Below are 27,994 nucleotides of genomic sequence, written 5' to 3'. Positions count from 1 at the left end.
ACAACAGCGCCACAAACCAGTGAACACAGGATTATTGAACATCGCTCGGGTTGTTTGCATCGAGGTTTTCAGCCCCAAATTGATGCAGAGCAAAGGTAAGAATCTTTTGGTCAAAGAGCTAAGTTTGTAAGAGGTAATTTGATTGAATTTAATTTAGTTTGAGTTTAGTTTTGAGTTTTTAGTTTTTGAGTTTGGTTTTAGTTTTTTGAGTTTAGTTTCAGTTTTGAGTTTGGTTTCGATTAACTTGGTTTAGTTTAGTTTAGAGATACAGCGCGGAAACAGGCCTTTTGGCCCACCAAGTCCACGTCGTCCAGCGATCTCCGTACACCAACACTATCCTACACACTAGGGACAATTTATCAAAGCCAATTAACTGTACCTAAAGTCCGTACTGAACTGGGGAAAAGGGCATTTAGTTATGCTGCTTCCTTCGCATGGAACCAGCTGTAGAATGAACTGAAACTTAAGGAGCTGGTTTCTATAAACAGATTTAAATCCCTTCTTAATGATGTTGAAGCGGGCTCTTCTGTCTGTACATGCTTTGTTTGATGATGTTCTGACTGTGACTCTATTTATATGTTCTCTGTTGTTTTTAAATTATTGTCTGTAACTGTGGAACTGTGCTGCTGCCTGTCTTTGCCAGGACTCTCTTGTAAAAGAGATTTTTAATCTCAATGAGACTTCTCCTGGTTAAATAAAGGTTAAATAAAAATAAAAATTAAAAATAAATAACCTACAAACCTGCACGTCTTTGGAATGTGGAAGGAAACCGGAGCACTCGGTGTGTCCAAAACCGGTCACCTCAACAAGGAACCTTTATTGCATTTTAGTTTAGTTTATAGTTTGTCACATGTACCGAGTTACAGTGAAATGCTTTTTTGTTGCATGCTATCCAGTCAACGGAAAGATTATGCATGACTACAATCAAGTCGTTCACAGTGTACAGCTGCAGGATAAAAGGAATAATGTTTATTGCAATATATAGTCCAGTAAAGTCAGATTAAAGATAGTTGGAGGGGCTCCAATGATCGGAGTGAGACTAGTCCTTGATTATGCTGGTGACCTTGCCGAGGCAGTGTGAAGTGTAGATGGAGTCAATGGAAGGACGTGGTTTGTGTGATGGCCTGTGCTGCATCCACAACTCTCTGATGCCCCAGTGGTACACCGAGTCCATGCCGACCTGCAATCACCCCGTACACTAGTTCTATCCTACACACTGGGGACAATTTGCAGAGGCCAATTAATCTGAAAACCTGAGATAGACACAAAATGTTGGAGTAACTCAGCAGGTTATTGAGTTGAATTGAATTGAATAGAATTTATTTGTCACTCAAAAAAGAAGATTTGAACGAAATGTCGTTACCATACGGTAATAACAATAAAAAACAAACAAACACACAATTGCATAAATTTAACATAAACATCCATCACAGTGACTTTCCGCCAGGCACCTCCTCACTGTGATGGAAGGTAAAAAAAGTATTTTTTCTTCCTTGCTTCTTCTCCCACGGTGAGGCAGTCAAACAGTCAAGGTGATCGAAGTTCCTGATATTGAAGCCCCCACTGGGCGATGGAAGATCCCGCAGCCGAGCCACGCCGTTGGATGAAAGGTCCTGCGAACGGGCCGATTCAAGTCTTGCGATTCGAGGCGGACGAAGCTGCTGTGGCTGGAGCTCCTGAAAATTCAGTTGCCAACCAGGGACCTGCGAGCTCCCAGATCACAGACCACAGGGCCCGCGGCCGAAGCCTCCGAAAGTCGAGTCACAGCCGCAATCGCAGCGCCACCACAGCCTCTGAAAATCAGCCAGATCCCTGAGTCCACAGGCTCTGCGACCGGAGCCCTCAAGGTCGATCCCAGCTGGAGGTTTCCCAGCCCCTCGATGTTAGGCCGCAGCGCGAACGGAGATATGACACGGGAGAAAAGTCACATCGCCGTTGAAGAAAGAGATTTTTAAAAAGTTCCCCCCACATAATACACAACTAAAAATAGATTATTACATACATCTAACATTAACGATAAGACAAAGAAGGGAAAGAGACAGACAGACTGCAGGCGACTGCAGACGCAGCGCCGCCACAGTTAGGCAGCATCTCGGGAGAAAAAGAATAGGTGATGTTTCGGGTCGAAATCCTTCTTCAGAACCCTTCTCCAGAGATGCTGCCTGACCCACTGAGTTACTCTCACATTTTGTGTCTATCTTCAGTATAAACCAGCATCTACAGTTCCTTCCCACACTTTTAACCGACAAACACGCACATCTTTGGAATGTCTTGTTTTATTTCTAATTTATTTTTATTTATGTATCATTTTTTTATTTGTTTTATTTTGTTATCTATTGAGTACTGTGTATATAGATGTGTTGTGCAAGAAAGAATTTCATTGTTCTGTTTTGATTAAATGCTCTTGACTCCTGATTGTCAAATGGAATTTCCAGCTGCTTGTGCTTTTGGCTTTAGATGACAGAAGAGGCTGCAGTGCGAGTAGCAGTGGGAATCAAGCAGATACCAGGTGAGGACTATGAGATGGACCCTTCCCTTCTTACAGCCAGCTCACACTGTGCCGCTTGTTTCTATGTTATCATATCTGTGTGTGTGTATCTGTGTTAGTGTATCTGTAAGTGTGTGTCTGTGTGTTTAGTTTAGCTATACTTTGTGGAAATAGGCCCTTCAGCCCACCAAGTCCATGCCGACCAGCGATCACCCCTCACACTAGCACTATCCTACAAGAGCGGAACTCGCTATCAAAACATGGAGGGGACGGGGGACACAATTTTTTGGCGGCCACGCGCGCATGCGCACACTCACACGCGCGAGGCTTCGGAGGCTCAATCCAGCGCTAAAAGGCGAGATTTTAAAATCCGGATCACAAAAACTTGGGGGGGGATGTCCTCCACCTCTCAAAACATGGGGGGACATGTTTTCCGCCCCTGCTATCCTGCACACTAGGGACAATTTACAGAAACCAATTAACCTATAAATCCGCACGTCTTTGGAATGGGGGAGGACACAGGAGCACCCGGGGGAAATCCCACACAGTCACAGGGAGAACGTACAAACTCCACACACACAGCACCCGTAGTCAGGATGACAGAATCGATCCCTGATCTCTGGCGCTGTGAGGCAACAACTATACCGCTGCGCCTATTTGTGTGCGTGTGTGCCTGCACCTGCGTGTGTCTGTTTGTGTGGTTATGTCTGTGTCTGTGTGTGTCTGTATCCATGTGTGTAGAAATTTCTCTGTCTGTGTGTGTGTGTGTTTGTATGTGTAGAGGCCTGTACACCTGTACGTCTTTGGGTTGTGGGAGGAAACCCACGCAGTACAAACCTCACACAGACAGCACCAGGATTGAGGATCAAGATCAACTTCATCAACTTCACCACCAATTTCCATCCTGCACTCAAATTCACTTGGACTCCAACACATCCCTCCCCTTTCTTGATCTCACAGTCTCCATCACAGACAATCGACTGACATCTATTACAAACCCACTGACTCCCACAACTATCTCTACAACAGTTCTTCCCACCCTGCTTCCTGCAAAGGCTCTATCCACTGCTACTAATTCCTCCATCTACGCCGCATCTGCGGTCAAGATGAGGTGTTCCATACCATGACATCCTAGGTGTCCTCATTCTTTAGGGAACGGCATTCCCATCATAGATGAGACCCTCACTCGTGTCTCCTTGGTACCCGGCAGCTCCGCCCTTGCTCCCCCTCCCTCTAGTTGCAACAGAGACCGAGTCCCCCTAGTCCTTACCTTTCACCCCATCAGCCGTCGCATACAACCCATAATCCTCCGACATTTTTGCCACCTCCGGGATCCCACCTCTAGTCACATCTTCCCATTTCCCATTTCCACTGCAATCCGCAGAGACCGTTCCCTCCGCAACTCCCTGGTTTCCCACCCAAACCACCCCCTCCCCAGGTACCATCCCATGCAACCGCAGAAGATGCAACACCTGTCCCAATACCTCCTCCCTCGACTCTGTTCAAGGACCCCGACAGTTCTTTCAGGTTAGGCAGACATTCACTTGCACCTCCTCCAACCTCATCTACTGTATCTGTTGTTCAAGATGTGGACTCTTATACATCGGCGAGGCCAAATGTAGACTGAACTCCTTCGCTCAGCCTGCCTGAATCAACCTGATCTTCTGGTTGCTGAACACTTTAATTCTCCTTCCCATTCCCACACTGACCTCTCTGTCCCGGGTCTCCTCCATTGACAGAGTGAGGCTAAACGCAAATTAGAGGAACAGCATCTCATATTTCACTTGGGCAGCTTGCAGCCCAGTGATATGAATATTGATTTCTCTAACTTCAAGTAACCCAGCATTCCCTCTCTCTCCATCCCTCCCCCACCCAAGTTGCACCAGCTTCTTGGTTTCACTCAACAAACAGTTAACAATGGCCTGTTTCCCTTATCATCGTTACTTTTTTCATTTATTGGTCAATATCCCACTACATCATTGTCTATGTCTCTTGTTTCCCTTTCCCTGAGTCTGAAGAAGGGTCTCGACCCAAAACGTCACCCATTCCTTCACTCCAGAGATGCTGCTTGTCACGTTGCACTACTGCTGCATTTTTTGTCTATCGTCAGGATGGAACCCGGGTCTCTGGCGCTGTGAGGCAGCAACTCTACGTCCACGCCATCGTGCCGCTCGCTACGTTCACTGTGCGTTTGTACATGTGACAATAATGCGACCATGTGACCATTGACATAGGACCAGTGTAGATGGGGCATCTTGGTCAACGTGGACAAGTTGGGCCGAAGCACGTGTTTCCATCCTCTATGACTATAACTAGCACTGTAGTTGATTAGGTACAATCATTAACTAGGAGATTAGTTTAACTTGGCATCAAGTCTACCACAGGCATTGTGGGCTGAAGGGCCTGTTCCTCTACTGTACGGATCTATGTTCAAAATGATTGGAACACCACTTCCATTTACCGCCAATGTTTTTTTCTGGATTTGCAGATGAGGAAGATGGAGGAATAACATCTGTGACCGTCAAAGATTTACAAAGTTCAACTGTTTTGGAGCTGAATGCGGGAGGAAAGGTCAGTCAAAGAAAGTCCAGGAATGGACAAGATTCGTGTTTTAATCTTCTTGAAATGCTCAGTGTCCTTTGACTATTCCTAGATTGTCTTTCATTCATTTCATACAAGTTTAGTTTAGAGATAAAGCGTGGAAACAGGCAATGTGGTTTAGTTTGGTTTATTGTCACCTATATCGAGGTATGCAGCCAGCAGAAAGATAATATATGATTATAATCGAGCTGTCCAAAGTGTACAGATACAGGACGATGGGAATAACGTTTAGTGCAAGATAAAGTCCAATTAAAGATAGGCCGAGGATCTCGAATGAGGTAGATGGGAGGTCATGACCGCTCTCTCGTTGGTTCAGTTGTCTGTTGACAGCTGGGAAGAAACCGTCCTTGAATCTGGAGGACGACAAAAATGCTGGAGAAACGCAGCGGGTGAGGCAGCATCTATGGAGCGAAGGAATAGGTGACATTTCGGGTCGAGACCCTTCTTCAGACTGTTGTGGGGGGGGTGGGGGGGGGGGGGGGGGGGGGGGGGGGGGGGGGGGGGGGGGAGAAGAAAGGAAGAGGCGGAGAAAGCAAGGACTACCTGAACATTGACTTCCCCAATTTCAGGTAGTCCTTGCTTTCTCCCTCCTTCCCCTCACCTTCCCAGCTCTCCCACAGCCCACTGTCTCCGCCTCTTCCTTTCTTCTCCCCCCCCCCCCCCCCCCCCCCCCCCACATCAGTCTGAAGAAGGGTCTCGGCCCGAAACGTCACCTATTCCTTTACTCCATAGATGCTGCCTCACCCGCTGAGTTTCTCCAGCATTTTTGTCTACATTCGATTTTTCCAGCATCTGCAGTTCTTTCTTAAACATTGAATCTGGAGTCGTCCGTTCTCACATTTCTGTACCTCTTGCCTGATGGGAGAGGGGAGAAGAGGGAGTGACAGGGGTGAGATTGGTCCTTGATAATGCTGGTGGCCTTGCTGAGGCAGGGTGATGTATAGATGGAGTCAATAGAAGGGAGGTTGGTTTGTGTGATGGTCTGGACTGCGTCCACAACTCTCTGCGATATATCGCAGTCTTGGATGGAGCTGTTCCCAAACCATACTGTGTAGCATCCTGATAAAATGCTTCCTACTTGTAGAGGTTGGTGAGAGTTGGTGGGGACATGCCGAACGTCCAAAGCCTTCTAAGTAAATAGAGGGATTGTTGTGCTTTCTAGGCCTTGGACCCAGTCAGTAAATTCTGGGCTGTTGTCACCGCGGCAGGAGTCTGGGGTATGTCTGGCCCACCAAACTTGCCCGTGAGTAGTGAAAGCATTGAGGTTGTTGGAATACCCAAGTGTCCACACTCACCACCTCCCCTCCCCACAGGACTACACTTACACGTATGATTGCGTCTTCAAGCAGGATGGGAACCAGGTGAGGATTGTGGGATCGCACATCCTACTGAGACCGAGTGTGGATGGGTGATCGATCAACATGGATTCAGTTGGCCGACGGGCAGCACAGTGGTGTAGCTGATAGAGTTGCCGCCCCATGGCACCAGACACCTGGGTTTGCTCCTGCTCTCGGGAGCTCTCTGTGTGCAGTTTGCACCTTCTCCCTATAACTGCATGGGTGCATGCGTGTGTGTCTGTGTATCCCGTATGTTGAAATCCATACTTGGCTAATAAAGTATGATTATGATCTGCATGTGTATCTGTGTGTGTCTGTGTCCGCCTGTGTCCGTGTATGTGTGTGAGTGTGTATATATATATATATATATATGCGTGTGAGTGCATGCAATTATATGTGTGAAAAATATAAAAGTACTCCAGCACTTTGTCCTCCAGAGATGCCGCCTGAACTGCTGAGTTACTCCAGCACGTTGTGCCTCTCCTATCTTCTAGCTTTCTTTCCTCCCCCACCTCCCAACCATTAACAGTCTGAAGAAGGGGCCTAACCTGAAATGAAGCAGTGGGTGGAACTGTGGTGCAGCATTACAGTTGCTGCCGTACAGTGCCAGAGACCCGAGTTTGATCCTAACTACTTGTTCTGTCTGTGCACAATTTGTACGTTCTCCCTGTGACCAGATTAGTTTTCTCTGGGTGCTCTGCTTTCCTCCCACACTCTGAAGATGTACCGGTTTGGAAGTTAATTGGCTTCTGTAAATTGTCCCTAGTGTGTGTAGGATAATAATAATAATAATAATAATAATAATAATAATAATAATAATAATAATAATAATAATAATAATAATAATAATAAATACTTTATTGATCCCCTCAGGGAAATTCAGATTTTTTGTCAGCAGCGGTACAATAATAAAGAACACACAACCACAATAAAAAATTTACACAAACAGTGCTGGTGCTTGCTGGCTGCTGTGGATTGGGTGGGCCAAAGGGCCTGTTTCTATGCCATATAGTTAAAGTCTAAAGTCGCCAATCCAAGTTTTCCAGCGATGCTGCCTGACCCACGAAGTTACTCCAGCACTGTGTCCTTTTATGTAAACCAGCATCTGCAGTTCCAGTTTCAACCTTTATATGCGTGCATGTGTCTGTGTGTGTGCATGTGTGCGCGTGCATGCATGTGTCTATGTGTGCGCGTGCATGTGTCTGTGTGTGTGCATGTGTGCGCGTGCATGTGTCTATGTGTGCATGTGTCTATGTGTGCGCGTGCGGGCGGGCATGTGTCTGTGTGGGTGCATGCACGTGTATGGGCACGTGTGCGCGTGCAGTGTGTGTGTGTGTGCCTGTGCTTACTCCACAAGGCTGACAAGAGCACATGATGCTCTCATGATGCTTATTTTACTGGCGTTAGGATGGAGTGTACACAGCGCTGGTGAAGCCTATGTTGTCCAGAGTGATGCGGGGGTTCAACGTGTCGCTGGTTGTGTCGGGTACACACGCATCTGGCAAGAGAACGCTGCTGGAGGGGGAGCGGAGGGAGGACGGCATTGTGTACAAGGTAAGGACCCCACATCTGGGGCACAGCATGGTAATGATGCCACCTGTAATATGCCACCAAACCTGACCCCAAGCGCAGTGTTACACTGTCGGAGGTCCATGTTACATTTTGCCCAACTCGCTTTCTTTCCATGAGTGTTAAAGAACCAGTGAGACAGGAACGTAAAAGGAAAAAACCTTTTACTGTTTAAAACCTAACACCCTAACCTGTGGTTATTAGTGATAATTCTAATTACAGTCTAGTTGGTGTAGGTCACGTGTACCCAAGTACAGTAAAAAGCTTTTGTTGCATACTAACCAGTCAGTGGAAAGACTGTACATATTTGCAATCAAACCATGCACAGTGTACATACATGATAAAGGGAATGACGTTTATTGCAAGGTAAAGTCCGATTAAAATAGTCTGAGGGTCTACAATGAGGTAGATAGTAGCTCAGGACTGCTCTCTAATTGGTGATAGGATGGTTTAGTTGCCTGATAACTGGTGACAAAGGGAAAAACCTTACGATCAAAACTCTATCAACCTACGCTGTGGTTATGGGCCATAACTCCTATTACAGTTTAGTTTAGAGATACAGTGTGGAAACAGGGCCTTTGGCCCATCAAGTCCGCACCGACTAGTGATCGCCCCGTATCCTACGCACTAGGGACAATTCTGCAATTTATAAAGCCAATTATCCTACATACCCGTACGTCTTTTGGAATGTGGGAAGAATCCGGAGCACCCGGAGGAAACCCATGCGGTCACTGGGAGATTGTACAAACCCTGTACACTCAGCATCTTTAGTCAGGAATGGCCCCGAGTGTCTGGTGCTGTAAGGTTGCTGTGCCACCCTGGTTCTAATTAAAGTATAGTTTAGTTTTGAGATACAGCATGGAAACAGGCCCTTCGGCCCACCCAGTCCACGCTGACCAGCAATCACCTGTTCACACTAGTTCTATTTTATCCCACTTTCTCATCCACTTTCTACCACTTGGGCCAATTTACAGAAGAACAATTAACCTACAAACCCGCACGCCTTTGGGATGTGGGATGAAACCAGAGCACCAGGACTAAGCCAGAGCACGTGGTCACAGGGAGGACATGCAAAACCACGCATGTAGCAACAGAGGTCAGGAACAAACCAGGGTCTCGGATACTGAACTGTCCTCTCACCTAGAGAGCGGTTCTGCCCTATCATCTACCCCATTGAAGACCCTTGGACTGTCTTTAATTGATCTTTACTGGACTTTATCTTGCACTTAATGTTTAAGAAAGAACTGCAATTGCTAGAAAAATCGAATGTAGACCAAAAATGCTGGAAAAATACAGCGGGTGAGGCAGCATCTATGAAGAGAAGGAATAGGCGACGTTTCGGGTCAAGACCCTTCTTCAGACTGATGTTGGGGTGGGGGGGGGCAGGAAAAAGAAAGGAAGAGGCGGAGACAGTAGGCTTTGTGGGACAGCTGGGAAGGAGAAACGTTATTCCTTTATCCTGTATCTGTACACTGGATTGTAATCCTGTACAGTCTTTTTGCTGACTGGTTAGCACGCAACAAAAAGCTTTTCACTTACCTCGGTGGACGTGACATTAAACTAAACTAAAACATGAATAAACTCCTAATTTTTAATAAAAACCCCAATAACCCTTTATTCTCTGCAGATGTTGAAGGACTTGTTCACAGAGCTAAAATCAGAGAAAAATGGTCGTAAACAGCTCATCACACTCTCCGATATTCAGGTGAAGTGATTTGAATTTCAGTAAAATCCGACTAATTTATTCACTGGCAAAACACAATCCTAACCAATCCCCAAGAGTATGGTAGTATATTAGACTGTGAGCCACAGTGAAACGCTTTGTTTGCATGCTATCCCAATACATCAGATAATACCACACATAAATACAATCAAGTCAAGCTCAAGTCAAGAGGTAGAGCAAAGGGTGCAGAATATAGTTCTCAGCATTGTTGCGCATCAGTTCCAGAGACAAAGTCCAATGTCTGCAGCGCCAGAGTTCGATCCTGACTATGGTTGCTGTCTGTATGGAATTTGTACATTCTCCCTGTGACCACGTGGATTTTCCCTGAGTGCTCTGGTTTCTTCCCACACTCCTTGAACGGGTGCGGGTTTGTAGATTAATTGGCTTCTGTAAATTGTCCCTAGTGTGTAGGATAGTGCTGGTGTGCGGGGTGATCGCTTTTCGGTGCTGACTGACTTGGTGAGTGGAAGGGCCTGTTTCCGCGCTGTATCTCTAAACTAAACTAAAAAAAGTCAACCAAAACCGCCTAAAATTGTAGAATTTGATGAAAAAGAGTTGATTTTCAACAAGGCCACCAATTCACCAGTTTATGATTCTTCAGTTTCACCACGACGGTTCTACTGTGGATCTGCTGAACCCACATGGCAGGGAGATACAGTCCCTGCAACACTCGCTCCTGGGGCCGTAAGTGGGATCTCCCTGTGCTTCAGACTGTTGTATGTGTGCTGGGTGCCTTCCATTGGAGGTCTCGTTTGTGACTGTGTATGTTGGAGAGACATTGGCATGACTTGCATGTTACACTATGCATGGCTAGAGAGTGCATCCGTGTTGTGTGTTTAAACATCATCGTGAGTGTCTGGTATAAAACTTGCCCTGTACATCTCCTTTAAGTCTGAAGATGATGCACGGTAAAACAAGTTTAACTGGTGATCGGTGGTCAACATGGTGGGCCGAAGGGCCTATTTTCACACTATATCTCTAAAACTAAACTAAATCTAAACTTAGACTGAAGAAGTGTCCTGACCCGAAATGTCATCTATCCATGTTCTCCAGAGATACTGCCTGACCCTATGAGTTACTTCAGAATTTTGTGTTATCTATGCTTCTCATAATTTTATATACTTCTATCAGTTACCCTTCAATATTCTGAACATTTTTCCTCATTTATTATATTGATATTTATATTCATATAAATTGTATATATATTTTTATATTATATTTCACACTATATTTATACTATATTATGTTTACATTTATTATATTAATAGATACATATATACATACATATATGCACACATACATACAAATAAAAACAAACCTACAATAATAGTGCAAAAAGACAAAACTAATGTCCACAGGGGTATGCAGTTCGGTGCTTATTTAAAGGTTGTAGTGTTTAATAGCCTGATGGCTGCAGAGAAGAAGCTGCTCCTGAACCTGGACGTTACAGTTTTCAGGCTCGTCTATCTTGCAGGGTCATGTCAGAGCTGAGTGAGATAGTTGTATCTGGTTTTGAAGATGCGTGGAACTTGTACCACGACGGAACAAAGGCCCAGAAGCTCGGAGGAACACCCCTGGACAGGTAAGAGCTTTGTCTGTGTTGCTACTTAAATTCAAATGAATCACAACTGCGCAGTCTACAATCAGATCATTTTACCACCGAGAACGAACGCACTGCATTGGTACAAGGGGTGGTCATAGATGCCACCAAGCCAAACTCAAGTACAATATGTAGAGCAAAGGAAGACACAGAGTGCAGAATATAGTTCTCAGCATTGTAGCGCATCAGTTCCATAGACAAATTTCAATGTCCGCAATAGGGTAGATGTGAATTGGACAGTGTCTTAGCTTATAGATGGACCTTTCAGAAGCCTGATAACAGAGGGGAAGAAGCTGTTCCTGAGTCTGGTGGAAGCTGCCTTTCAAGCTTCTGTACCTTCTGCCATATGGGAAGAGACTGTTTCCTCTGTGGAGATAAAACTGTATGAAGTATGGGATTCATTTTGCATTGAGGCATGCAGGATGGAAACAGACCCTTTGGCCCAACTTGCCCATGCTGACCAAGATGGCCCATCTACTCTTGTCCCACCTGCCAGCGTTTGGCCCATATCCCTCTAAGCATTTCCTATCCATGTACTTGTCCAAGTGACTTTTGTTATAGTACCTGCCTGGGCTGAGAGGGAAAGATAGAATGGCATGGTAGTTTTGATGGGCTGAATGGCCTAATTCTGCTGCAATGTCCTCTGACCTATTATGGTCATGCTGGTTTACCTTGGTACACATGACAATAATAAACTAAACTAAACAATCTAGAAGGCATGAGAATAGGATTGAGAGGGAAAGATAGATCAGCCATGATTGAATGATGGAAGGGACTCGATGAGCCGAATGGTCTAATTCTGCTTCTATGACTTAAGTAGGCTGCCAGGACTGAGCTGTAATAAATCTGGGGCAGGTTTCACTTGGATGTGAAAGTTGAGTTTCAGCTGAGGTTAAGTTGAAGTTTGTTTCTCATCCTTTGTGCATCAGGTGTAGCACAGTTATGCTGGAGTGGGAGGAGACCGCCTCCACCTGCGTTCGTTCTCTCCTTCGCATCTTCGCCCTCTCGTGCGGTCCACAGGGAGACGTGGAGAATGGGTAAGTCTGCAAACATCTCGCTGACTGTCGCCCAACCTTTGCCAACTTTCCTGTGCTTGCGTGCAAGTCCTGAATGCTCACAACTCGGGTCATTCCTTCTTCCGTGCCCGTCCAACAGAAGGTACAGAAGCTTGAAAGTACGCACCATCAGAGTCGGGAACAGCTTCTTCCACCTCTGTTATCAGGCTTCCGAACAGTCCTTCCATAAGCTTGGCTACTGTGGATTCATCTCATTATATTTATTGTTTTGTTTAGTTTAATTTAGTTTGGTTTAGTTTTCCCTGTGACCAAGTGGGTTTCCTCCAAGCCGGGTGCTCCGGCTTTCTTGCATATCCCAAAGACGTGCGGGTTTATAGGTTAAATTACCCTCTGTAGATATTGCCCCCTCGTGTGTAGAGAGTGAATGAGGAATTGGGATGTGTGAGCGGGTGATTGATGTTCAACGTGGGCCGATGGGGCCTGTTTCCATGCTGTATCTCTAAACTCAAACTAAATGCTGAGAACTATATTCTGCACTGAGTATCTTCCCCATTTGCTCTAACTGTGGTACTTGAGTTTGACTTAATAGTATTTATGTACACATTATCTGATTTGATTGGAAAGCATGCAAAACAAAGCTTTTCATTGTACTTCGGTACACGTGACCATAATAAACCTAAGCCTGCCCATAATTGGTTCTCAGTTGGATGTTTAGTTTAGGCTGGGTGTAAAGCATGAAAGATCATCATGGTTTTTGGGATGAAGCTATTCAGTCTTGACTCTCGAGGCAGCTGGTAATGGAAGGTCAAGAATGGTCGAAGACTGAAGTACCACTGCCTGATTCCCATCATCACCTCACAGTCTCTGGGGCACCTTTCCCCTCTCCACTTAAACCTATGCCTTCTGGTTTTTGATTCCTTATAAGAGTCACAGAGTCATACAGAAACAGGCCCTTCAGCCCAAGTTGCCCATGCAGAACAAGATGCTCACCTTTGGCCCATATCCCTCTAAACTTTTCCTATCCATGTACGTCCAAATGTATTCTACCTCCACTGGCAGCTTGTTCCATATTCCCACGACGCTCTGTGTGAAAAGGTTGCCCTTCAGATTTCTATTAAATCTTTCCCCTCTCTCCTTAAACCTATATCCTCTGGTTCTTGATTCCCCTATCCTGAATGAAAGTTTGTGCATTCACCGTACCAATTCCCCTCATGATCTTCTACACCTCTATAAGATCACCTCTCATCAATTCTGCGCTCCAAGGAATAAAGTCCTCGCTTGTTCAACGTCTTCCTGTAGCTCAGACCTTTAAGTCCTGGCAACATCCTTGTAAATCTTCCCTGTATTCTTTCCAGCTTAATAACACGATCCACCATCAATTTTCCGGCCACTGCTGCTCCGGCACTTCCATTAATCCGGACAAAATTACGAGAGCGCACCTGAATTCCCCCCGGAAGTCCCCCTGAAAATGCAGCGCCTAGGCCTGGTGAGGCGCCCGATATCGACCTCATCGGGACTTCTGCGGCCGATCGGCGGGTTGAATTTGCCCCCTGTGGCCGGGGCTCTGGAACTCCAGGACGGCTGGAGCCGGCGGATCCGTTCCCACAGCCGACTTCTTGGTCCGGCAAAGCCAATAATTTAGAAAGGCTCTGGAATGAAGGGTGTCGGAAAATTGGTGTTGGATGTGTTCTCCAAGTGTGGCCTTGCCAGCGTCTTGTACAGCTGTAGCATTAAAAATGTGAACACTGTGTGTGTGTCTCTCTCTCTCTCTCTACAGAGTCACATCTCTGGTGGACTTGTTCAGTAAAGGGCCGACACACAGACCCTTGGCGACCCTTCTGTGTCAGGCCCTCGAAGGAAACAGCTGTTCACTGTTGATCTGTTGTCTGACACTTGCAGGTGAACTCATATGGGACTGGATGAGGCCATTCAACCCGTCACGTCGATCTCGGCCATCGAACGATTTAGACGACATGCGATACCGTGGTGCAGCTGGTAGAACTGCTGCCTCAGCACCAGTTCAGTCCTGACCTTGGGTGCTGTCTGTGTGGAGTTTGCACGTTCTCCCTGTGATTGTGTGGGTTTCCTCCCACTTTCCAAAGATGTGCAGGTTTAATTGGCCTCGGTAAAATGTCCCCCAGTTTGTAGGGAGTGGATGAGAAAGTGGGATAGCAGAACTTTCTTTTTTACGACACAGAACATAATGAATATATTCACTATAATGAATACTTTTGTAACTTTGTCAGCGCTCTATACGTGGTGACTCTTTGCATACTTGTGTATTGTCTGCAATACATGTGACAATAAGGCATCATCCATTCATTCATAGAACAGTACAGCACAGGAACAGACCCTTCAGCCCACGATGTCCGTGTCAAACACGATACCAAGTTAAACTAATCTCCTCTGCCTGCACGTGATCCATATCCCTTCGTTCCCTGCATAGCCATGTGTTTGTGCCTGGGTGTTTGGCATTGGCATTGTGGGCCGAAGGGCCTGCTCCTGTGCTGTACTGTTTCCATGTCATATCTTTAAGTATAGAAGTTGGGAGATCATGTTACAGATGTATAAGACGTCGGTGAGGCCACATTTAGAGCATTGTGTTCAGTTTTGGGCACCACCTAATAGGGAAGATGTAATCAAGCTGGAAAGGGTGCAGGGTAGATTCACGAGCATGTTGCCAGAACTCGAGGGCCTGAGCCATAGGGAAAGGTTGAACTCCTAGGAGCACAGGAGGAGCGATCTTATAGAGGTGTACAAGATCATGAGAGGAATAGATAGGGGGAATGCCTTTTACCCAGAGTAGGGGAATCGTGAACCAGAGGACATCGATTTAAGGTGAGGGGGAAAAGATTTAATAGGGTCCTGAGTGGTAACAATTTTACACAAAGGGCGGTGGGTATATGGAACGAGCTACCAGAGGAGATAATTGAAGCAGGCACCATCACAATGTTTAAGAGACATTTACATGGATAGAACAGGTTTGGAGGGAGATGGGCCAAATGCAGGCAGGTGGGACTAGTGTAGCTGAGGCATGTGGTCAGTGTGGGTAGGTAGGGCCAAAGGGCCTGTTTCTATCCCAGTGGTCATACCCTCTCATTAGGTCTTTTCCCGTCTCACAGGTGACTGTGCTGTCCACTCTCCCCCCACCACGGCCACCCTAAAATCCTCTCTCTCTCTCTCCCGGACAGAGTCGAGGCCTGGAGAGACAGACTCCCCGCTGGCCCTGGCCCAGAGGGTGGTGGGACTGACCAACCGAGTCTCCCGTCTCAGCTGGGATCACCGGGAAACCGCACGGAATCTCCGCCGCAGCATCGGCGAGCTGCGGAAGACAGTGAGCCCGGCTGGTGAACTCAGCGGTCAGGATGCAGCAAAATTGGCGACTCTCGTGTGGGAATTACAGGCCAGTGCACGCAGCATGTGTGACTCCTTCCACTGAGAACTAATGTTCTTACACTAAACATTATTCCATTATCTGTATCCTTGCACTAAACATTATTCCATTATCTGTATTCTTGCACTAAACATTATTCCATTATCTGTATTCTTGCACTAAACGTTATTGCCTTTATCTGAATTCTTGCACTGAATGTTATTCCCTTGATCCTGTATCTGTACACTGTGGATGACTTGATTGGTGCTAATGTAGTCTTTCTACTGACTGGACAGCATGCAACAAACAAGCTTTTCATTGTATGTCGGTACACATGACAATAATAAACAAAATTAAATGAAACATTCCAGAGGGGTGCAGCAGGTAGATCCGCTGCCTCACGGTGCCGGAGACCCTGGTTTGATCCTGACCTCGGGTGCTGTCTGTGTGTGGAGTTTGCACGTTCTCCCTGTGGCCGCATGGGTTTCCTCCGGGTGCTCCGGTTTCCTCCCACATCAAAACGACGTGCAGGTTTATAGGTTAATTGGCCTAGGTAAATTGCCCCTAGTGTGTAGGGAGTGGATGTGAAATTGGGATAACATAGAACCAGTGTGAACGGGTGATTGATGGTCGGCACGGACCCGGTGGGCTAAAGGACCTGCTTCCATTGGGTCTGGCAGCATCACTAGAGAACATGTATTGGTGATGTTTCGGGACTGAAGAAGGGTCCTGACCTGAAACTTTGCCGATCCATTTTCTCCATGGATGCCGCTTGACCCGCTGAGTAACTCCAGCATTTTGTGTCTTTTTTTAAACCAAAAAACTTGGTGTCTTTTTCCTTGCGTCAACTACATTAAACAGACCATGTTTGTTCAATAGATGGTGAAACAGCAACGGTGGGAGATGAAGCTGGAGAACTCCATGCGATGCAGAGAGGAACGTAGGGAGTTCCTCACGATGGTTGGTCCTTTTTCTCACTTGAGCGAGGGAGAGAGTTCAGTTCATTTGTTTATTGTCATTCGATAAAAACATGCTTCCACATGAATCATGAATGAAATTTGTACTCAGGTCCGAGCAGCGTAATAGTGCAGTCAGACATCAATAAAGAACAGTAAATACATCAATAAATTCTAACATATAAAAACCTTCCACAATAGACTAAATAATAGTGAGCCTATAAATAAATAGTAAAAAGTAAAAAAGCAGCATGGTTAAAAGACAGCAGCATAATAATGTCCATAGCAGCAGCAGTAGCAGCAGACAGTTCACTGAGGTAGTGAGGGTTCAGTCAGTGAGGTAGGAGGTTTAAAAGTCTCACGGCCTCGGTGCTGAAGAAGGGTCCTGACCTGATACTTTGCCTATCCATTTTCTCCATGGATGCCGCTGGAAGAAGCTGGCTTTAAGCCTTGTTGTCCTGGCCTTTATGCTGCGCAGCCTTCTCCCTGAGGGGAGGGGGGCAAAAAGTCCAGTTGCCGGGTGGGTGGGGTCCTTCATGATGTTTGAGGCTCTGTTCTTGCACCTGCTGATGTAAATGTCCTTAATGGCAGGGAGGCGGGAGTGGAGGGAGAGAGGGGGAGGGAGAGAGAGCTGAGAGAGGGAGCTAGAGCGAGAAATATAGAAAGAGAAAGGGGGGGGGGGGCAGAGAAAGAGAGAGCCAGAGAGAGAGAGACAGAGGGAGAGAGCCAGGGAGAGAGAAAGGGAGCGATGGAGAGGGAAAGAGAGAGCGCCAGTGAGAAAGCAGGAGTGAGTGGGAGAGAGAAAGAACTTCCAAAGTTCCTCTCACATTTTTCTTTAATTTTCCTTAACAAGCTTTTATTACATATTCACATTTTACAAAGTACTGCATTAATCAAAACTGTTATAGTGCAGTTTGCAAACATCGACCGTCAGATCCCAACATTGTCACCCGTATCCACAATGTACTCGCCCCCCCCCCCCCCCCCCCCCCCCGCGGCGACCAAGCATTCACGGAACACCTCCAGTCCCCGTACTGGACAATGAGATTCTTAGCGTCGAAAACAAATGCTGGTTCACACAAAAGGACACAAAGTGCTGAACACAGTGGGTCAGGCGGCATCTCTGGAGAACAAGGATAGGTGACGTTTCGTGTGGGACCATTCTTCAGTCACCGATCTATGTCCTCCAGAAATGCTGCCTGACCCACTGAGTCACTCCAGCACTTTCTGTGGTACAATGAGATTCTTCCGTGCTGCAGTTGAACAGGTCAGTAAACGCAAGAACATACGCACACACGCATGGATAATACATTCCTTCTTCTGGCTTCCCGATTCCTATCTGTCCTTATCTCATACATTTTGTAGTCTCATCTCTGGACTTTGTCCAACCATCTGGCCATCAAACCCCCTACATCCCCCACATCCCCCCCCCCCCCCCCCCCCCCCCCCCCCCCTACTCCCATCTGCATCCACCCATCACTGGCAAGGCTTTGTCCCACCCCCTCCCAGCTTTCTCTCCCCCTCGCCCACCATGTCCCAACCCAAAACGTCACCTATCCACATTCACCAGAGATGCTGCCTGGCCCGCTGAGTTACTCAAGTACTTTGCGTCTTTTTCCCCTGTAAAACAGCATCTGCAGTTCTTTGTGCCACTCTCGGTTTCCAATTGAGTTTGGTGTCTATGCTGCCGGCTACAGACAAAGCCACAGCCTGTCCCATTCCCAACAGGGTTTACTGGAGCAAGTCCAAGAACCGGAAGGTATCCCATCGGAAGTTGAGCATTGCTCCACACAGTCATTCCCAGCGCTCCTGCAGGAATACAGTCGGAAAAAGGACCAAATCAGGCGGATTGAGGACGAGCTGAAGGAACGCCTTTTGGAGTATCTGAAGGGTGAGGAAATGCTTCAAAAAGCACAGGGACCTCATTGAAACTTTCCAAATAATGAAAGACCTGGATAGAGTGGATGTGGAGAGGATGTTTCCGCCAGTGGGAGAGTCTATGACCAGGGGGCACAGCCTCAGAATAAAAGGTTGTACCTTTAGAAAGGTGGAGGGTGGCACAGCGGTAGAGTTGCTGCCTCACGGCGGCAGAGACCCGGGTTCCATCCTGATTACAGGTGCTGTCTGTATGGAGTTTGTACGTTCTCTCTTGACCACATGGGTTTTCTCTGGGTGCTCTGGTTTCCTTCCACACTCCAAAGATGTACAGGTTTGTAGGTTAATTGGCTTTGGTAAAATTGGAATTGCCCCTAGTGTATAGGATAGTACGGGGGTGACCGATGGTCGGCTTGGACAGGGTGTGTTCTACCACTGCGCCGCTCAAAGGTTATCTATAATTGGAGAATTCAACGTTCATACCGTTGTGTTGTAGTATTTGCTGTCTTGCTGATTGAAGCACGGACTCACTTTCTCAGCGCGTCAAGCATCAGACCCCGGTTCCAACATAACGTGCCATCGAAATTTGTTTATGTTCTTCCCGTGGAAACAGCTGGCAGTACGGAGGCGAGGACGGGCCTTCTCAGCCACATCCAGGGGTTACGAGAGAGGCTGCGGGTGGAGATGGGCAGCCGAGAGAACATCAGGCAGCAGCTACAGGCCTTGGAGACAGCAGCTGAACTCATCCAGGTATGCGCGACTCCCTGTCCCACCGTCTGTGGTCTTGCAACATCAAACATCATGTCCGGCACAGACATTGTGGGCCGAAGGGCCTGTCCTTGTGCTGTACTGTTCCATGCTCCGTGTAAGTTTAGTTTAAAGATGGAGCATGGAAACAGGCCCTTCAGCCCACTGAGTTATCACCGACCAGCGATCGCCCTGTATATTAACACCATGCTATACACTGGGAACAATTTACAATTTTACTGAAACCAAATTAACATAGAAACCTGTACATCTTGGGGATAGACATAGAAACATAGAAAATAGGTGCAGGAGTAGGCCATTCGGCCCTTCGAGCCTGCATCGCCATTCAATATGATCACGGCTGATCATCCAACTCAGTGTCCCATCCCTGCCTTCTCTCCATACCCCCTGATCCCTTTAGCCACAAGGGCCACATCTAACTCCCTCTTAAATATAGCCAATGAACTGGCCTCAACTACCTTCTGTGGCAGAGAATTCCACAGATTCACCACTCTCCGTGTAAAAAATGATTTTCTCATCTCGGTCCTAAAAGACTTCCCTCTTATCCTTAAACTGTGACCCCTAGTTCTGGACTCCCCCAACATCGGGAATAACCTTCCTGCATCTAGCCTGTCCAACCCCTTAAGAATTTTGTAAGTTTCTATAAGATCCCCCCTCAATCTTCTAAATTCTAGCGTGTACAAGCCGAGTTTATCCAGTCTTTCTTCATATGAAAGTCCTGCCATCCCAGGAATCTGTCTGGTGAACCTTCTCTGTACTCCCTCTATGGCAAGAATGTCTTTCCTCAGATTAGGAGACCAAAACTGTACGCAATACTCCAGGTGTGGTCTCACCAAGACCCTGTACAACTGCAGTATGATAGTCTACTTTCCTGTTTTTGCCACCAAAGTGGATAACCTCACATTTATCCACATTATACTGCATCTGCCATGCATTTGCCCACTCACCCAATCTATCCAAGTCACCTTGCAGCCTCCTAGTATCCTCCTCACAGCTAACACTGCCCCCCAGCTTCGTGTCAACCGCAAACTTGGAGATGTTGCATTCAATTCCCTCGTCCAAATCATTAATATATATTGTAAATAGCTGGGGTCCCAGCACTGAGCCTTGCGGTACCCCACTAGTCACTGCCTGCCATTCTGAAAAAGACCCGTTTACTCCTACTCTTTGCTTCCTGTCTGCCAGCCAGTTCTCTATCCACATCAATACTGAACCCCCAATACCGTGTGCTTTAAGTTTGCATACTAATCTCTTATGTGGGACCTTGTCGAAAGCCTTTTGAAAGTCCAGATATAACACATCCACTGGTTCTCCCTTATCCACTCTACTAGTTACATCCTCGAAAAATTCTCGTCAGACATGATTTACCTTTCATAAATCCATGCTGACTTTGTCCAATGAATCCACCACTTTCCAAATGTGCTGCTATCCCATCTTTAATAACTGACTCCAGAACTTTCCCCACCACCGATGTTAGACTAACTGGTCTGTAATTCCCGTTTTCTCTCTTCCCCCAGAGCAAACTGGAGGAAACCAGAGCATTCAGAGAAAACTTACACGGTCAAGGAGAGAACATGTAAACTCCATACAGGCAGCACCCGAGGTCAGGATCGAACCCGGTCTCTGGCACGGTGAGGCAGCGACTCTACCGCTGCGCCACTTTGCCGCCCTGCCATCTGTCGTCTTAAAACATAGAATATCATGTCCGGCACAGAGATTGTGGGCCAAAGGGCCAGTGCTTGTGCTGAACTGTTCTATGCTTTAAGTTTAGTTTAAAGAGGCCCTTCAGCCCGCTGAGTCCACGCCGACCAATGATCACCCGTTCACACTAGTTCTATGTTATTCCACTTTCCCATCCACTCCCTGTACACTAGGGACAATTTACAGAGGGCCAATTAACCTACAAACTGTAAGCCTTTGGGATATGGGAGGAAACCAGAGCATCCGGAGGAAACCCATATGGTCACAGGGAGAACGTACAAACTCCACACACAGACAGCATCCGAGGTCAGAATCGAACCCGGGTCTCTGGCACTGTGAGGCAGCAACTCTACCACTGCGCCACTGTATTGGTTTAGAGATACAGCATGGACCCACGAGTCCGCTGACGATCGATCACGGGTTCACACTAGTTCTATGTTATCCTACTTTCCCATCCACTCCCTGCACACTCGGGACAATTTACAGAAGCCAATTAACATACAGACCTGTGCATCATTGGAGTGTGGGGGGAACCGGATCAAAGGACAAAGGACATTTATTGTCACATACACCAATTGGTGCAGTGAAATTTGAGTTCCCATGCAGCACACAAATAAGATAAACACAACACTATAGAATTTAACATAAAACATCCCCCACAGCAGAATTAACATTTCCCACTGTGATGGAAGGCAATAAAGTTCAGTCATCTTCCTCATGTTTGCCTTAGATTTACAAGGATGTTGCCAGGACTAGAGGGTGTGAGCTATAGGGAGAGGTTGAGTAGGCTGGGTCTCTATTCCATGGAGCGAAGGAGGATGAGGGGAGATCTTGTAGATGTATACAAAATCATGAGAGGAATAGAGCGGGTAGATGCACAGAGTCTTTTTCCCAGAGATGGGGAATCGAGGACCAGAGGACATAGGTTCAAGGTGAAGGGGAAAAGATTTAATAGGAATCCGAGGGGTAACATTTTCACACAAAGGGTGGTAGGTGTGTGGAACAAGCTGCCAGAGGAGGTAGTTGAGGCTGGGTCTATCCCATCATTTAAGAAACAGTTGGACAGGTACATGGATAGGACAGGTTTGGAGGGTTAATGACCAAGTGCAGGCAAGTGAGACTACGGTAGCTGGGACATTGTTGGCCTGTGTGGGTGTGTTGGGCCGAAGGATCTGTTTCCACACTCTATGACTCTACCTGGTCACAGGGAGAACGCACAAACTCCGTACAGACAGCACCCGTAGTCAGGATTGAACCCGGATCTCTGGCATTGTAAGGCAGCAACTCTACTGCTGGACCAAACCTGCCCTAATTCTGCACTAATTTTGTTTCCATCACCCAGCAGAGCTGTGCCCCATTACAATCAGACCTTGATGTAGTGTACACCACAGCAGTGGAGAAGAGGTCAAGAATGGCCAAAGGGAACGCTGCCCTGGTGCAGAGCGAACTTGAGAGGGTGGAGCAGGATCTGGAACTTCAACAGGTAGGAATTCCCTCAACTCTTCTATGTTTAGTTTAGTTCAGTTTACTGTCACGTGTACCGAGGTACAGGGAAACGCTGTGTGCCCAATCCAGTCATCGGAAATACTATACATGATGGCAATCAAGCCGTCCACTTTGTACAGACGCAGGATAAAGGGAATAATGTGTAGTGCAAGAAAAAGTCAGTTTAAAGATAATCCAAGGGTCCCCCATGAGGTAGATAGGAGGTGAGGTCTGCTCTCTAGTTGGTGAGAGGATGGCTTAGTTGTCTGATAACAGCTGGGAAGAAACTGTTCCTGAATCTAGAGGTGTGCATTTTCACATTTCCGGCCGCAGCCTCGTGGATAAAGCCCGGGTCGGGCGAAGTGGCCGTTGGAGCTCGCGGCTGGGGCGCGGGCCGGCACCACGGAGGCATGAAGTGGGGCGTCGACAGCGGTGAGGCCTCAGTGGCGGCAGCGGTGAAGCCTCGTGACGATGGTGCCTCAGCAGTGGTGAAGCCTCGCGGCGGCGACAATGCTTTGTGGGTCGACCCACGGTTGACCGTCTGTGAGAACGTGGAGGGCCACCATGACGGGGGAGATGAAGAACAATGGAGGCCCGGCGTGGTGGGATCGCCGTGAAGGTGGAGGGGGGGAGAATAATGAACAGTGAGGGGTAAGGGTGGCAAAGGACAATGGAGACCCGGCGTGGGGGAATTGTTGGGGGGTGAGGCAAAAGGAGGAGCCGGTGTGTTTTGTAACTTTGTCAGCGCTGTAGGTGGCTGCTATTTGTATACATTGTGTATGCAAGCTCACTGTGCCTAGTCACATGTGACAATAAAGTATTCCTATTCCTACCTCTTTTCTGATGGGAGAGGTAAGATGAGGGAGTGTCCGGGGTGCGACTGGCCCTTGTTTATGCTGGCAGCATATTACGGATTGAATACAGGTGCTGTATATGCGGAGTTTGTATGTTCTTTCCGGTTTCCTCCCACACTTCAAAGACGTGTGGGTTTGTAGGTCAATTGGACAATTTGAGAACGTGCGAACTCCGTACAGACAGCACCCGTTGTCAGGATCGAACCCAGGTCTCTGGCTCTGTGAGGCAGCAACTCTACCGCTGTGCCGCCCGCCCTGTGGGGCAGCTTGGTCAGCATGGGCAAGTTGGGCCGAAGGAGCTGTTTCTGTGCTGCTGCATGACTCTCTGAGGTGCAAGAGTATCTATCTATCTATCTATCTATCTATCTATCTATCTATCTATCTATCTATCTATCTATCTATCTATCTATCTATCTATCTTTATCTTTATCTTTATCTTTATCTTTATCTTTATCTATCTTTATCTTTATCTATCTATCTATCTATCTATCTATTCTTCTATCTTCTATCTTCTATCTATCTATCTATCTATCTATCTATCTATCTATCTATCTATCTATATATCTATCTATCTATTTATCTATTTATCTATTATCTATTATTTTATTTTTTAATATATAAAACTGTGTGCCTGCAGTCCGGCTGCCTTTCTGCCTTTTGATTCGTTTCCATCGTGTGATGTCACAATGCCCAATGCTCGCAGATGTCCAATCGGAATTGATCCATTTACATGGACGGCTGCCGGCTGCATTTCTTCCTTTGATTCACTGCAACTCCGAAACCAGACGCAGAATCGCCGACATCTTTTCCATTTCAGTAGAGATATCACTTTTCGTTCTAAGTATCCGCTCCTCATTACATTTCGTCGTGTTTAAGTACACGTTTTTAATCAAATCCTTCTCCCCCCCCCCCCAATATTTCAAAAATAAACTGGCTTCCCACCCATAGAAGCAGCACCAGCCCCAGCCCCTGGTGAACGTTCCATTGTGTGATGTCACAATGCCCAATGTTCACATATGTCCAATCGGAATGGATTCATTTACATATGCCTTTGCAGGAGCCCTAGCCCCTGGTGAACGTTCCATCGTGTGATGTCACAATGCCCAAAGACATCGTTGCCATAGAGGGAGTACAGGGAAGTTTCACCAGACTGATTCCTGGGAAGTCAGGATTTTCATATGAAGAAAGGCTGGATAGACTCGCCTTGTACTCGCTAGATTTTAGAAGATTGAGGGGGTATCTTATAGAAACGTATAAAATTCTTAAGGGGTTGGACAGGCTAGATGCAGGAAGATTGTTCCGGATGTTGGTGAAGACCAGAACAAGGGGTCACAGTTTAAGGATAAGGGGGAAATCCTTTAGAACAGAGATGAGAAAAACATTTTTCACACAGAGAGTGGTGAATCTCTGGAATTCTCTGCCACAGAAGGTAGTTGAGGTCAGTTCATTGGCTATATTTAAGAGGGAGTTAGATGTGGCCCTTGTGGCTAAAGGGATCAGGGGGTATGGAGAGAAGGCAGGTACAGGATACTGAGTTGGATGATCAGCCATGATCATATTGAATGGTGGTGCAGGTTAGAAGGGCCGAATGGCCTACTCCTGCACTTAATTTCTATGTTTCAATGTCTCCCTCTACTCACCCCTCTCCCTCTCCCACCCATCCCTCTCTCCCCCACCCCCCTTCCCTCTCTACCACCACCCCCTTACCCCTACCCCTCTGTCCCTCTTTCACCACTCCCCCTACCCCTCCCTCCCCTCTTCCACTTCTATCCCCTTACCCGACGCCTCTCCCTCCCCCACCCCTCTCTCTTCTGCTCCCTTTCCCTCTCTCCCCCCCCACCCCTACCCCTCTGTCCCTCTTCCAACCACTCCCCGTCCCTCTTCTACCACTCCCGTTACCCCTCCCTCCCTCCCCACTCTACCACTTCTCTCCCACTCTCTCCTCCCCCTCTCCACATCCCTCACTCCCCCACCCCCCTTCCCCCTCTACCCCACCCCCTTCCCTCTCTCCCCCCACCCCCTTCCCCCTGTCCCTCTTCCATCACTCCCGCTACCCCTCTCCTCCTCCCTCCCCACTCTACCACTTCTCTCCCCCTTCCCCTCCACTCTCCCTCCCCACTCTTTCCCCTCTCTCCCCCCACCTCTCTCCCCATCCCTCCCTCCTCCCATCCCCCCTCCCCCACATCTCTCTCCCCATCTCTCACCCCCTACCCCGCTCTCCTTTCCCTCCCAAATCTATCCCGTTTCCTCCTCCTCCTCTCCCCTCCCTCCCCTCTTCTCCCCCCCCCCCCCCGCCCGCAAACGCCTTTGGGGAAACAGACCCAACGGGTCTGCACTTGGTCTAGTAATGTTTAAAGGCAGGTGTGAACACTACAGCGTTTGACACTATTGAATGTGTAGACACTAAGCTTGTGTGAAGAGCTTTTTGTAAATGTTTTTGTTTTAAATATATTTATTAAATTCTGAACAAAGTTTATTTCTGGAATTTTTTTTAAAAAGCGTGCAGGCCCTGTGTGGCCAGAGGAGGCTTCGAGGCTGAGGAGGGAGCGGGATGTGATGGTTTTACAACTGGTGGCTCTGAGGAAGGAGAAGGAGGAGGCAGAGAGGGACCTGAAGGCAATGCATCGAAGCTACAAGGCTGAGTTGGCAGATCAGAAACTCCAGGCTTTGCAGGTGAGTGTGGGGGAATGGTGGAGAGTTGTGGGTTGCCTGATCGGTTCAACTCCACAATCCAACAGTTCCCAAAGTATTCACCCTACTGGGACAAGTTTAGTTCATAAGTCACAGGAGAAAATTTAGGCCATTCAGCCCATTCTGCTAATCAATCATGGCTGATCTATCTTTCCCTCTCAACCCCATTCTCCTGCCTTCGCCCCATAACCACCGACACCCTTACTAATCAATGATCTGTCAATCTCTGCCTTAAAAATATCCATTGACATGGCCTCCACAGCCGTCTGTGGCAATGAATTCCACAGATTCACCACCTTCTGATTAAGAAGATTCCTCCTCATCTTTCTAAAGGTACATCCTCTTATTTTAAGGCCTCTGGTCCAGAACTCTCCCACTGGTGGAAGCATCCTCTCCATATCCACTCTAAATAGGCATTTCACTATTCAGTGATTAAAGATACAGCATGGAAACAGGCCCTTCGGCTTACCGATCGCCCCGCATGCTAGCACTATACGACACACTAGGAACAATTTACACAAGCCAATTAACCTACAAACCTGCATGTCTTTGGGATGTGGGAAGAAACTGAGGCACTTGGAGAAACCCCACGTGGTCACAGGGCGAACCCGAGTCTCTGGCGCTGCGTTAGCAACTCTACTGCTGCGCCACTGTGCAGCCTCGCAGAGGAAAAGTGCAAGGGCCGTAATGAGGTAGGTTGGAAGATCAGGACCACAGTCCAATTTATTGGAGGATCGTTCAGAAGCCTGATAACAGAGGGGAAGAAGTTGTTGCCCTCAGTTGGTCCGTATCGATGAGTTGGGCTAAATCTAACTCGCAAGATATTTAGCAATGTATTTTGCAAGGTTGGCAAGGAATCATTCTTAACCCATCGCCTCAACAGATCCTCCGTGAGTTTGGGGAGGTGGCCAGGCAGCAGCAGAGCGCTCTGGAGGAGCGTTACCGTGGGCTTGTACGGGAGGCGGTCCAAGACACAGTGTACCTCGCAGATCAGAAGCAGCGACTGGAGCAGGGGAAGGAACGACTACAGGAGGGTAAAGTACTGGTGGAACTGAGGTCTGGAGTAAGGAGAGGTGGGGTCAGGGTAAGTGTGACAGCTGGAGTGATGGATGGACTGATGTGTAGGAAGGAACTGCAGATGCTGGTTTACATCAAAGATGGACACAAAATGTTGGAGTAACTCAGCGGATCAAGTTTGATAGATAGCCTGATAAATTGATTGATGAATGCATGGATTGGTGGAAGGATACAGCATGGATACAGGCCCTTCGGCCCACCGTGTCCATGATGACCATTCATCCGATCACCGGGTCACACTAGTTTTAAGTTATCCCACTTTTGCATGCACTCCCTGCACACTAGGGGCAATTTACAGAGGGTCAATTAATCAGCACGGACACTGTGGGCTGAAGGGCCTGCTCCTGAGCTGCACTGTTCGTACTGATTAGTACGGGTGTCAGGGGTTATGGGGAGAATGGGGTTAAAAGGGATAGATCAGCCATGATTGAATGACGGAGTAGACTTGATGGGCCGAATGGCCGAAATCTACTCCCATCACATGACCTTATGACTGTTCTATGTTCTACGTGCTGCTCGAACCTGCAGCCTCTTGTGTCTTTGCTTTCTTGACATCTGCAGTGGTTGCAAATCTACAAGAGCAGCTGACTGCAACGAGACAGCAGGAGGAGATTCCTCGCCGGCAGCAAGAGATCGACAGGCCCACCTCAAGCAGCAGAGCTTGATTAGCTATCCTACATCACGCCGACTGATCGCCAAGTTTGGAAAGAAAGTCAAAGCATCGTCCAGATTCACTGAAGTGACAGCTTCTCCCTACTACAACACAATATTCTACACTCTGTATCTTCCCCATTGTAAATAAAAGAAACAATGTGCTGGGGTAACTCAGCGGTTCAGGCAGCATCACTGGATAGGTGATGTCACCCATCCATGTTCTCCA

The 27,994-nt window shown here is 47.4% G+C and overlaps 1 protein-coding gene and 1 long non-coding RNA gene across 4 annotated transcripts in view; one reads left to right on the top strand and one right to left on the bottom strand.

Annotated features, from left to right (window-relative positions):
- The first annotated feature begins 3 nt into the window (after positions 1-3).
- LOC116978550 (kinesin-like protein KIF3A) lies at positions 4-27,990 on the top strand. Of its 3 annotated transcripts, XM_033029773.1 has the most exons (18): positions 4-95; positions 2,458-2,509; positions 4,977-5,059; positions 6,403-6,450; positions 7,834-7,980; positions 9,623-9,700; positions 10,320-10,402; positions 11,193-11,300; positions 12,248-12,355; positions 14,112-14,233; positions 15,526-15,737; positions 16,587-16,667; positions 18,392-18,554; positions 19,152-19,288; positions 22,350-22,490; positions 25,846-26,019; positions 26,921-27,071; positions 27,676-27,990. In XM_033029773.1, exons 2-18 carry the CDS (start codon positions 2,458-2,460, stop codon positions 27,777-27,779), a joined length of 1,992 nt encoding a protein of 663 aa, XP_032885664.1. In that variant the 5' UTR covers positions 4-95; the 3' UTR covers positions 27,780-27,990. The 3 variants fall into 3 exon arrangements, with proteins under 3 accessions (XP_032885664.1, XP_032885662.1, XP_032885661.1); XM_033029771.1 differs by lacking the exon at positions 27,676-27,990 and having other exon boundaries at positions 22,353-22,490; positions 26,921-27,475; XM_033029770.1 differs by lacking the exon at positions 27,676-27,990 and having other exon boundaries at positions 26,921-27,475.
- The window catches only part of LOC116978554, a 29,216-nt gene continuing 5,825 nt past the window's right edge, over positions 4,604-27,994 (bottom strand). The window contains exons 2-3 of the long non-coding RNA XR_004413470.1: positions 26,906-26,912; positions 4,604-4,636 (exon numbers count right to left, since the gene is read on the bottom strand). This is a non-coding gene — a long non-coding RNA (uncharacterized LOC116978554). The remainder of the gene's footprint in view (positions 4,637-26,905; positions 26,913-27,994) is intronic.

The sequence above is a fragment of the Amblyraja radiata genome, chromosome 11 (assembly GCF_010909765.2).
Source record: "Amblyraja radiata isolate CabotCenter1 chromosome 11, sAmbRad1.1.pri, whole genome shotgun sequence".
NCBI classification, from domain to species: domain Eukaryota; kingdom Metazoa; phylum Chordata; class Chondrichthyes; order Rajiformes; family Rajidae; genus Amblyraja; species Amblyraja radiata.
Note: the sequence above shows the minus strand (reverse complement) of the source record. Positions and strands in the feature narration are given on the sequence as shown.

Excerpts from the sequence above, each read along its gene's own strand:
- LOC116978550 (XM_033029770.1), top strand. The coding sequence starts at position 2,458 with ATGACAGAAGAGGCTGCAGTGCGAGTAGCAGTGGGAATCAAGCAGATA. Across the intron at positions 11,301-12,247 it reads GGAGGAACACCCCTGGACAG|GTGTAGCACAGTTATGCTGG; the intron begins GTAAGAGCTTTG and ends TTTGTGCATCAG. Across the intron at positions 12,356-14,111 it reads CAGGGAGACGTGGAGAATGG|AGTCACATCTCTGGTGGACT; the intron begins GTAAGTCTGCAA and ends CTCTCTCTACAG.